The sequence below is a fragment of the Megalobrama amblycephala genome, linkage group LG10 (genome assembly GCF_018812025.1).
Source record: "Megalobrama amblycephala isolate DHTTF-2021 linkage group LG10, ASM1881202v1, whole genome shotgun sequence".
NCBI lineage: Eukaryota > Metazoa > Chordata > Actinopteri > Cypriniformes > Xenocyprididae > Megalobrama > Megalobrama amblycephala.
The window spans coordinates 30,172,208-30,184,627 of NC_063053.1; the positions used below are offsets into that span (position 1 = coordinate 30,172,208).

The 12,420-nt window shown below is 35.9% G+C and overlaps 1 protein-coding gene across 4 annotated transcripts in view; it reads right to left on the reverse strand.

Annotated features, from left to right (window-relative positions):
• zgc:172136 (uncharacterized protein LOC566376 homolog) overlaps positions 1-12,420 on the reverse strand; it is a 35,095-nt gene that overhangs the window by 15,398 nt on the left and 7,277 nt on the right. For 2 of the 4 annotated variants that reach the window (XM_048205736.1, XM_048205737.1), the window contains exons 2-5: positions 7,638-7,833; positions 5,677-5,767; positions 1,804-1,883; positions 1,341-1,420 (exon numbers count right to left, since the gene is read on the reverse strand). In XM_048205736.1, the coding sequence (XP_048061693.1) occupies positions 1,341-1,420; positions 1,804-1,883; positions 5,677-5,767; positions 7,638-7,715 (329 nt within the window). In that variant the 5' untranslated portion in view covers positions 7,716-7,833. Of the gene's footprint in view, positions 1-1,340; positions 1,421-1,803; positions 1,884-2,553; positions 2,599-5,676; positions 5,768-7,637; positions 7,834-12,420 lie in introns of those variants that run through there. The other 2 variants (XM_048205739.1, XM_048205740.1) reach the window with 2 other exon arrangements.

Sequence of the window (12,420 nt, forward strand, 5' to 3'; positions counted from 1 at the left end):
CAATGTACTTATTGGGTTCATATTGAATTGCAAAACACTTTTGCTGCTATTGAGGAGGGATACGGGCAAGGTTAGGGACAGGTTTGGTGGAGTGGGTAGGTTTAAGGGTGGGTTAAGGTGTAAGGGATGGGTCAATAGTGTAATTATAAATGTAATTACAGAAATTAATTACAGATGTAATTACATGCAGGTGTTTTTTAAAATATAAGTACAATGTAAAAACATGTATGTACACAATAAGTGCATTGTATCAAATGATTAATTTAAATGTAAGTACATAGTAGTTAAGGCCACTTAATATAAAAATAAAAAAAAAATCTCATTTATTTTTATGTACAGCAGAAAAGATGGTTAGTTGGCTATGGGGTTAGTATTTTTAAAACACGGTAGAAAAAAGGTATACTTTGTTTGGTTAATTAATAATATAAAATTTCCACTGATGGGCAATAGAATTTAAAAAATAATTAAAAAAAATACCACACTTATACTGCTAAACCACTAATATACAGTACACTACCAGAAATGAATGCTTTTATTCAGCAAGGATGCATTAAATTGATCAAAAGTGCCAGTAAAAACACTTATAATGTTACAAAAGATTTCTATTTTAAATAAATGCTGATGTTTTAAACTTTCTATTCATCAAAGAAAAATATAAATGTTTCTTGAACAGCAAATCAGCATATCATAATGATTTCTGAAGGATCATGTGACACTGAAGAATAAAGTAATGATGCTGAAAATTCAGTTTTGCCATCACAGGAATAAATTACATTTTAAAAAATATTCAAATAGAAAACAGTTGTTTGTCATTTTAAATTGTAATAATATTTCACAAAATTACTGTTTTTACTGAATTTTTGATTCAATAAATGCTGCTTTGGTGAGCATAAGAGACTTCTTTCAAAAATATTTTACAAATGATCTTACCAACCCTAAACTTGAATGATAGCGCTATTATTTACTACATTTTTAGGAGAACTATCGCTTCAATATAAGTGTGCAAGACTAAAAATGACACATAAAAATAAATTTAAAGAAGAATTTAGTAAAAGACTATCCTCACTGTCTTCAAAATCCTCCACATTGTCATTTTCCACATGAGATGAAATCTGAAGTTAAATTCAGTTTAATTATAAGCTGTTTTCAATTACACCACACCCAAATGAGGAGCAAAAACTTGCTCTACCTAATAAAAAAAGCTTTCAAAGACAGACCGCAAGATCACAAACCCACTCAAACTGGCCTCACCCCCTGGTGGATTAAAACGAATGAAGGAAAGAGGCCAAGGAGAGGGTTCCTCCCTTCAAATATTCGGGAATCTCCAGCCTGTGTCTTACCAGATGAGTCTGCCATTCTCCACATAGTACTGGACCTTCAGACAGAGCAGGGGAGGGATTGACCTCCTCTGTGACCCCTGCTGAGAGAAATAACAGGCTTGACTGGGTTACTGAGGCAACCCCCTCATTATGAAGTCACTCCCACATCCCGACCAACCTACTAGTGTTTATCTTTACTGTAACCGCCCTGATGACCACAGGGATCAGGGAACAAATGGTACAGTAATAATGTGATGGAATCAGATGGTAGGATCATAACACTTTGATATACATGATTATCATCACATTAATGAACCAAGGTATTTACAGGTACCACGGTACTACCATGATGTTATTAATACTTTTTGGTGCTTTTTTTTTTTTTTTAATTATGATTTTGGTGTAAATAGACATGCAATGAAACAAGAGAGTAAATTCCAGATTAAAGAACGTCCATTTAGGAGCAGGACCATGATATGCTCACCTTCCCTGAGTCCTGTTTCCACTCCTTAGGGAAGTACTTGGCAAGTTTCTCTTCCAAGTCCAGAAAGATGTACTCATTGTCTAAAACAGCCCCGAAAGGACACACAGGAAACAAGCGTAAATGCTTTCGCCGTGCAAACAATGGCATCATGAATTCATGCATGAAATCTGCCCAACAATGACCTCAATTAGGGAGACGACTGGAATGAAAAGACCCGTTCAGCCATTGGTGAACGCAGGGCCCGGTATGTAACAGCCCCAACCGTAGACAAAACTTACCACAGTAAAAACTAGAAGTCTCATGCCAAAACAACCGCGATTGCAAAAGAATTCCAGCGCTTTGAGTAAATCGTGTAAACACTTCTAAAAGGGAGCTTGTGCAAGAATGGAATTAAGATGGTTCAAATAAATGTCACAATGGAAAAATGAAAGGAGATTTAGCTAAGAATCAATGTTATTTCCCAGAGTGTTAAGAAACAACATTTCTAGCACATCCTTTTCATTTAAGTGGTCCATGTGATTTATTAAATTTGCCAATGTGACCTCATTAGTATTTGTAGGTATTTGTATGTAAAGTGTAGATCTAGCACATATACATTACTATATGTTTGAACAGACACTGAAATGTACAATATCAATGTACTGATATAATCTAAAATCCAAATGATAACACTTTACAGTTTAAATTTGTTAACATTACATTAAAGGGTTAGTTCACCCAAAAATGAAAATAATGTCATTAATGACTCACCCTCATGTCGTTCCAAACCCGTAAGACCTTCGTTCATCTTCGGAACACAAATTAAAGATATTTTAGATTTAGTCCAAGACATCATCAAAGTAGTCCATGTGACATCAGAGGGTTAGTTAGAAGTTTTTGAAGCATCGAAAATACATTTTGGTCCAAAAATAACAAAAACTACGACTTTATTTAGCATTGTTCAATCCACAGTGACGCTGCTTCTTCTTCTTCTTCTTCTTCTTCTGCTCCGGACAGTGACGCTGATGACGTGTTATCCGGTGCGCCCGAGCTTCGTTTACAGTCTGAGGGAGACGCACGCTGTATTCAAGCTATTCTACATTGTTTGTGTTTTGGTATTGGTATTGGTATTTTTATTTTTTAAAACGGTGCGTAGGTGTGCATGTCGCGGATGTCCTAATCGCGTCACAGTCCGGAGCAAAAGGGGGCGGTAATGCACCAATAAGCTGGATGCCAACCGCCGTAGAAGAAGATGAAGCAGCGTCACTGTGGATATACACAGACCCGGAAGAGAAGACAATGCTGAATAAAGTCGTAGTTTTTGTTATTTTTGGACCAAAATGTATTTTCGATGCTTCAAAAACTTCTAACTAACCCTCTGATGTCACATGGACTACTTTGATGATGTTTTTATTACCTTTCTGGACATGGACAGTCTACCGTATATACACTTTCAATAGAGGGACAGAAAGCTGTCGGACTAAATCAAAAATATCTTAAACTGTGTTCTGAAGATGAATGGAGGTCTTACGGGTGTGGAACGACATGAGGGTTCATTACGACATGAGGTAGTTCATTTTTGGGTGAACTAACCCTTTAAGTTACGTGTATTATTTATATAAAGAACATATATTGTTATTATTATTTAATATACAGTGCTGCTTGAAAGTTTGTGAAGCACTTGCAGAATCTGTGAAAATGTGAATAATTTTAACAAAATAAGAGAGATCATACAATATGCATGTCATTTTTTATTTAGTACTGTCCTGAATAAAATATTTTACATAAACGATGTTTACATAAAGTCCACAAGACAAAAAAATTGTTGAATTTATAAATATGACCTCATTCAAAAGTTTAGGAACCCTTGATTCTTAACACTGTGTGTGATTCACGACTGTTTTTATGTTTTGTGATGGTTGTTCATGAATCGCTCGTTTGTCCTGAGCAGTTAAACTGCCCAGTATTCTTCAAAAAAAAAAAAAAAAAAAATCCTCCAGGTCCCAAAAATTCTTCAGTTTTCCAGCATCGTTTTTGTATTTGAACCCTTTCCAGCAGTGATTGAATGATTTTGAGATCTGTCTTTTCACACTGAGGACAACTGAGGGACTCAAACACAACTATTAAAAAAGGTTCAAACATTCACTGATGCTCCAGAAGGAAACACGATGCATTAAGAGGCGAGGAGTGAAAATCTTTTGAATTTGAAGATCAAGGAATATTTTACTTAATTTGTCTTCTGGCAAACATTTAAGTATCTTCTGCTGCTTCCGAAGGGCAGTATTAAATGAAAAATTTGGACATCAAAATTTTTCACCCCTGACTCTTAATGCATTGTGTTTCCTTCTGGAGCATCAGTGAATGTTTGAACCTTTTTAATAGTTGTGTTTGAGTCCCTCAATTGTCCTCAGTGTGAAAAGATGGATCTCAAAATCATACAGCCACTGCTGGAAAGGGTTCAAATATGCAAAAGATGCTGGAAATCTAAAGAATTTTCGGGACCTGGAGGATATTTCTGAAGAACAGAGCTCAGTTTAACTGCTCAGAACAAACAAGGGACTCATGAACAACCATCACAAAAAAACAGTCATAGATCATCAGGTAACCACACACAATGTTAAGAATCAAGGGTTCATAAACTTTTGAGCGGGTTGTTTTTATAAATTCAGCTATTTGTTTGTCTTGTGGGCCATATGTAAACATTTTTTTATGTAAAATATCTTACTCAGGACAGTACTAAATAAAAAATAACATGCATTTTGTATGATTCCTCTTATTTTCATAAAATTATTCACATTTTCACAGATTCTGCAAGGGGTTTACAAACTTTCAAGCAGCACTGTATTCATAAAATAAGTAATTATTTTATTTAAAATATTTATAGCATAAATGATATGCTATAATATAATATAATATAATAAATATATTTATTATATTCTATAATTGTTCTAAATATTTTTATTATGAATGACTATGAATATAAATATATTTGTTATATTTTGTAGTATAAATAACTATTTAAATTATGAATGATTTAAATGATAAATTATGAGAATTCAGAGTATTTGTGTTAAGTTTAACTTTTAAACACTGTCAGTACATTGCTATTATATGTGTCATTGTCTATTCAAACATACAAAAATGTATGTGTACACTTTAGGTAAGAGATGAATGAGTACAAGTTCACATTAGGTTCAGTTTATCCATCCATTATCACATTACTAACTCCCTCGCCAAATGACTCAAACTCTTTCTGACTCACTGTCTCTCTAGCTGAGGTTCATCATGAGAAGGTTGTGACCCTGCTAAATGCTCAGCCAATTTCTATTGCTCTCTCCCGCTGCCTCTCTGCCCTGAAGTGGTGAATCATGGTGAATTCCAGGCTTAACAAAGTTAATATTGCTCGATTCCAGGCCACAGGGGTCACCGGACCTCAAATACACATAAAAACAAAGGCACTCTTGTCTAAGAGGAGAGTGACACAAAATAATAAAAGGGTATCCAAGAGAAGAAGATGGAATGAGGCTTTGGAATAAGGGGTTGAAAAAGAGAGACTAAATGATTAGACCTTAATAGAGAAAGCCTGAATGGAACTGCAAAACAACTGGGAAATATTAGATGCAAAATTTGTTTTAAGCAGATTTCATTTATATTTCCCTGGGAATAAAAGCAAGTTAACCCCTCTGGAAATTGTCATTCAGGTGCACTGCATACACTGCATACAATGGGCAAAAACCAGAAGGCCTTGGGATGTAAGCGTTTGCATTTGAAAGCATTCAATGAATTACAAATACTGACTCTATTTTGGTTAAAATTTCCATTTGCACTACACACAAATACACACATATCTATTGAGACAGTCATACACTTTAAATGGAAAGAATCAATCCTTACTTTTGACTAAAGTCAATCCAAAGTAGTGCAGCTCTTTAACCCCGAGAAGCTCGCAGACACGTTGAAACACTTCTTGACCTGTTGCTTTCAGCTTGGAAGAAAAGAAAAACTGATTTGACAATGAATCTGGAGCAATAACATTATTAATAACATACAAACACGATTCCAAAAAAGACACTGTACAAATTGTGAATAAAAAAGGAATGCAATAATTTACAAATCTCATAAACTTATTTTATAATATTTTATTCACAATAGAATATAGATATCAAATGTTGAAAGTGAGACATTTTGAAAGGTCATGCCAAATATTGGCTCATTTTGGATTTCATGAGAGCTACACATTCCAAAAAAGTTGGGACAGGTAGCAATAAGAGGCTGGAAAAGTTAAATGTACATATAAGGAACAGCTGGATGACCAATTTGCAACTTATTAGTTCAATTGGCAACATGATTGGGTATAAAAAGAGCCTCTCTGTCTCTCAGAAGTCAAGATGGGCAGAGGATCACCAATTCCCCCAATGCTGTGGCGAAAAATAGTGGAGCAATATCAGAAAGGAGTTTCTCAGAGAAAAATTGCAAAGAGTTTGAAGTTATCATCATCTACAGTGCATAATATCATCCAAAGATTCAGAGAATCTGGAACAATCTCTGTGCGTAGGGGTCAAGGCCGGAAAACCATACTGGATGCCCGTGATCTTCGGGCCCTTAGACGGCACTGCATCACATACAGGAATGCTACTGTAATGGAAATCACAACATGGGCTCAGGAATACTTCCAGAAAACATTGTCGGTGAACATAATCCACCGTGCCATTCGCCGTTGCCGGCTAAAACTCTATAGGTCAAAAAAGAAGCCATATCTAAACATGATCCAGAAGCGCAGGCGTTTTCTCTGGGCCAAGGCTCATTTAAAATGGACTGTGGCAAAGTGGAAAACTGTTCTATGGTCAGACGAATCAAAATTTGAAGTTCTTTTTGGAAAACCGGGATGCCATGTCATCCGGACTAAAGAGGACAAGGACAACCCAAGTTGTTATTAGCACTCAGTTCAGAAGCCTGCATCTCTGATGGTATGGGGTTGCATGAGTGCGTGTGGCATGGGCAGCTTACACATCTGGAAAGGCACCATCAATGCTGAAAGGTATATCCAAGTTCTAGAACAACATATGCTCCCATCCAGACGTCGTCTCTTTCAGGGAAGACCTTGCATTTTCCAACATGACAATGCCAGACCACATACTGCATCAATTACAACATCATGGCTGCATAGAAGAAGGATTTGGGTACTAAAATGGCCAGCCTGCAGTCCAGATCTTTCACCCATAGAAAACATTTGCCGCATCATAAAGAGGAAGATGCGGCAAAGAAGACCTAAGACCTGAGCAACTAGAAGCCTGTATTAGACAAGAATGGGACAACATTCCTATTCCTAAACTTGAGCAACTTGTCTCCTCAGTCCCCACACGTTTGCAGACTGTTATAAAAAGAAGAGGGGATGCCACACAATGATAAACATGGCCTTGTCCCAACTTGTTTGAGATGTGTTGATGCCATGAAATTTAAAATCAACTTATTTTTCCCTTAAAATGATACATTTTCTCAGTTTAAACATTTGATATGTCATCTATGTTGTATTCTGAATAAAATATTGAAATTTGAAACTTCCACATCATTGCATTCTGTTTTTATTCCAAATTTGTACAGTGTCCCAACTTTTTTGGAATCGGGTTTGTATTTATTTATTAAAATAGATAGTTCTGACTCTAAATGCATACATTTGACTCAATATAAATAGTATACACATGCACATTTTATTTTCAGTATATAACATATAAAGTACAGCCTTGAGTAGGTTATTGCTTAACATTCATATGCATATGTCAATGACAGATTCACATGCAATCATAAGAAAGAGATGATCCAAATCAAAATGAGAAATATTTCAAGAGCTTATTTACCCCCACTGTAATGTCCAATGTCTCCTTGGTGGGAAGGAGGACGCACACTGTCCTCTCTTGTTTGGCGGGGACAGACATGGCCTATGAAAGCTCATCCACGTACACACATGCGTGCAGACACATGCACACACTCACACTGGCCTCTTTTTCTTCAAGATGCTTTGCTCACAGGTATTGGCTCCTTCATTTTGAATATCTGCAACAGATCACAAACAAACCAGTCTTCAGACTTAGGTTGCTACTCTATTCGGATTTACTATGTGGTTTCTAGGGTTACTATATTACTATGACGTTCTGATCTACGGATATGGCTTGAATAGATATGGCAATGTAAGTCTGAGGGATTTTATGAAAATCATGATTCATTGCTTTGAAATGCAATAGCACACCTCTCCTCAACAAACTCCGTGATTTGAGATATCATTCATGTCCGTAGCAATACTAACAAACAAAATGAACAATATAATAACTGAAGAATGATTAGCTCTATGATGAAATATCTGCTAATGTTCTTTTCTCATATTTCAAGATGCAAAAAAAGGCAAAAAAAGAAACACTGGGGTAATTAAAAAGTCTAGACTGTCCAGAAGTGTTGATGACGTCTGTGGTGGAATATGAGGTTTTGTCCTGCTCTCATATTTCATGCAAACTTGACCCCCACTTCAGCCATGCAATAAAAGCTCATTACATTGCACAATCTTCCCAGTCAAGTCAGATTATATAAACATGCAATTATGTAATAATGAAATTAACACTAAACTTGTAAACAATGAGTCTCGCAGATCCTGTAGTGAGTATTATTGGGTGATGTTATCATGTTGTGGACCTTCACTTTTCCTGCTATAGTGAGATAAGCTCACCTGTGAAAACATTACAGGCCGCCGCTGCATTCCTCACATTATTTGGCAAATTCCACCTGCTCTGAGTTTTCACTGAACTGAAAAACCTCAACATTGTGCTGGTGATACAAAACTAACACTACAAAAACATTTGTCAATTTGCTTCCATTCTACAATACTGTACTATGACCCCCAAAAATATATTTGGACATTTAAAGGCACAATGTGTAAGATTTTTTGATTAAAATATCCAAAAACCACTAGAACAATGTTATATATTTTGTTGACTTGTGTACTTAAAGTATCCCAAATGTTTCCAAGAATGTTTAAATTCAGGAAATAAGCCATTTACCCAGAACACAGACCGTGTCCATGCATCACCTATTAATGCCATAACACCCGCGTTACTGTCGATTTACGGTTTTATTTTGTAGAAACCATGAAAACACCAAAGACACTTTTATATATTATATGATTTATTAGACAGGTGAGAAACTGATTGGATGGATACATTTATGTCATCAAGACAGAAAACTCATCATGTTATAAAGCTCAACACAGTAAGTCTTATTGTTTAAATCTGAGTTTCTTGATTTATTGCGAGTACCATGTTTTACCATGCCTAATCTATCTAGCTTACTGCACTGTGCAACAAGTGTCTCATAGTAGCCGGCGAATGAACGCAGAGTAGCACTATAACAATTTTCAACACACAAATATATCTAATATGATAAACAGCGCTGCGTTACTCCACATATGCTTGACCAGAAGAAGCAGAAGCAGCAACTGCGGCATAATAAGTTCTGCTGCTCTCGAAACGTGTGTCGCGCTCGTCTCATTAGCAATCGCTCCAGCTGCCTCGTTTCTGATTGCACTCGGCCATGCTCTGCTTCATACTGCAGTAATGTTAATCTCATTCATGAACATTATTTCTTCCCGAGTCCCGTCCCATTTTTTTTCCACCGACTGTAGACGTGAAGACAACACCTCCCATGATTCCTCGAAGACGTTATCAAGCTACACCTTTGTTTTGAATAAGAGACCTCTAGCGGTGAAAATGTACATATTGTGCCTTTAAGTCAAACTTAAACTGTACACTGTAAAAAATGACCGTGATTTTAACAGTAAAAGACTGTAAAAATGCTGCGGTGAAAAACTGTCAATTGGTTTACAGAAAGTTTCTGTACTATATAAGGTGAATAACTGTAATAGATCTAACGGTACATTTAATGTAATTTTACGGTAACATACCGTTAAATTCACAGTTTTTGGAAGTGAAAAATAACAATTTATTGTAAAATTTACAGTAAAAAAACATAAATTGACATTCCCACAATTCCCTGCGTGACACTTCACATTTGATATATTTTCGTTGAAATAACTCTGTTTCTTCCTAGTTTTTCTCGTTTTTTTCTAATCAGTTATGTACATTAGGGTTTTATGTTACATCTAATGTTGTTAAATTAATGTTTATTGCATTTTTAAAATTTCATGCATGTTACCATGATGGTGTTTAGTGTGTGTGAATGACACTGTGTGCACCTTCTATATATTAGTATTGTCCTCCTCAGCTTGTGGAAAATCTGCTTGATTCATCATGTGACTCTTATCACCACTGTGTTTGGTGACTGTCAGTGTATTATAAAGGTACAAAACAGATATTAGTACTTCATTAGGTTAGTAAATTAACATTATATCAGTTAATGAAATACGTTATTTTACCATAAATTTAACAGATTTTTTTTTTTACGTTGCTACTGTATTTTTTACGGTAAAGTTACGGTAAAAAAATTGTTTACTGGGATTTTTTTTACAGTGTATGAATGCAGTTGCAATAGATGACATATCTAACCAAGTGGCATCTGCAAACAAATTATGCTAAATTTTTGTGTCAGAAGCCATTTTTGCGATTACTTCTCTTAAGATTTTCACACGTTTAAGTTCAAATACTATATATAGCATTTTTATACTATATATCCCAACTGTATAAATCTCTCTATATTCATTAGCCATTGGCTGTAATTATGCTGTTTCTCTCTCACACTGGGTTTACAGGGGCATGTGTTACCTTCAGGGGATTCAGAGCATGACAGTCACACCTGTGAATCAAGACACAAACTAGGCTACTGTTAACAGCTACAGCCTCAGGGGAATCCAGCTGCTAGTCTTGATATCTTTAATTTGATTCATGGATTTCGTCTCATTTTATACATGCCATTAAGGGGTGGGGGTGGGGGAGGGGGGCATACAGAAAGTAAAAGATAAGGGAAGCACAGTTGAAGACTGAGAGTTGTTAAATGGATAGTTCACCTATTTACTCATCTTAATGTCGTTCCAAACCTGTTTGACTTTTTCTTCTGTGGAAGTTAGGCAGAGTATTAATGACAGTCACCTTTTCTTTTATTGCATTTTTTCTCTCTCCATACAATGACAGTGAATGATGACAGAGGCTGTTGTTCTGCCTTAAATCTCCTTTTGTATTCCACAGAAGAAAAACTGTTATTACTTTTGGCTTACTGGGAACGAACACCAGAAACAAACATTGAATAAACTACACACCTCTTATGATGTCATTTCAAAGGTGTAATAAAGTAAAATACAATAGACAAAAACAATTTATATAGACTAGACTATAATATATCGTCCAGGCCAATAATTTGGACAATGTTTGGTCCTTTTGCGATTATTTTGATCAATTAACAGAAGCATTATCTCTCCCTTGTGTTAGTTCAAAATAGACCAACATAATTGACAATTTGTTATTTACAGAAAAGTTTATATATAAATCACACACGCAATTCATTTGTGGGAGTAAATTAAAGTTAATTGTTTTTATGTTTTACTTCTGAATTTTTAATTTGCAGTAACTGCTAGATATTATTTAACCTTAATGTAACTATGAAAGTTATAAAGGCATATGGTGCAAAACATTACTGATGTTCTTACTGAACAGATTAAGTTAACTGGCCTTGAAACAATCTTTTAGCCATCTGGTCATACTTATAATTATTGAGCCCTGACAGATTTACATCAGCACCAGACATTGTCAAAATGCCCCTAATTTGAGAGGGTTTTCCAGCAAACATGTCTCCTGCCAAAGATTCAGTTGGTACAATTCTCTGCTGGATGGGATTTATGGTGATTTATCTTTAAATCAGTTAATCAGATTAAATCTGACCTGTCTCGAGACCTCTACTCTGGACCAGTCTAGATCTGTGTGGGCAAATGCAAGACCTCTTGAAAGGCACAATATGTAGTTTTTGGATCCCAAATGTTTCCAAGAATGTTTACATCCAGAGAAATAAGCAATTTTATCCAGGATACGAACCATGTCCATGTGTCGCCTATCAGTGTTACCCTCGATTTCCAGTTTTATTTTGTAGAAACCATGGAAACACCAGACGCTTTAATATATTATATGTTTTATTAGACAAGGGAAGAACTGTTTGGATATATTTATAGACAGAAAACTAATCATTGTTATGTAGCATAACACGTCTTATTGTTTGAATATCGTTTTCTTGATTATATTAATATGATATTCTAATATCAATCTAGCTTACTGCAGTGTGCAACAAGTGTCTCGTAGGAGCTGCCGAGTGAATGCTCAGAGCAACGTCATAACATCATTTTCAACACACTCAAATATATCTAATATGATAAACAGCGCTGCTTTATCCCACATGTGCTTGACCGGAAGAAGCAGAAGCGGCGACTGTGGCATATTAAAAGCTCTACTGCTCTTGAGCTGTGTTTCGTGCTCATCTCACAGCAGTCACTCCAGCGGCCTCATTCAGCTCCCACAGCACTCGGCCCTGCGCTGCTTCATACTACAGTAACGTTAATAATCTCATCCATGAACATGACTTCTGCCCGAGTTCTGATGGATTCTTTTCCTCCATTTGTGAGGTAAAGACGACATCTCCCATGATTCCTCACTCAAT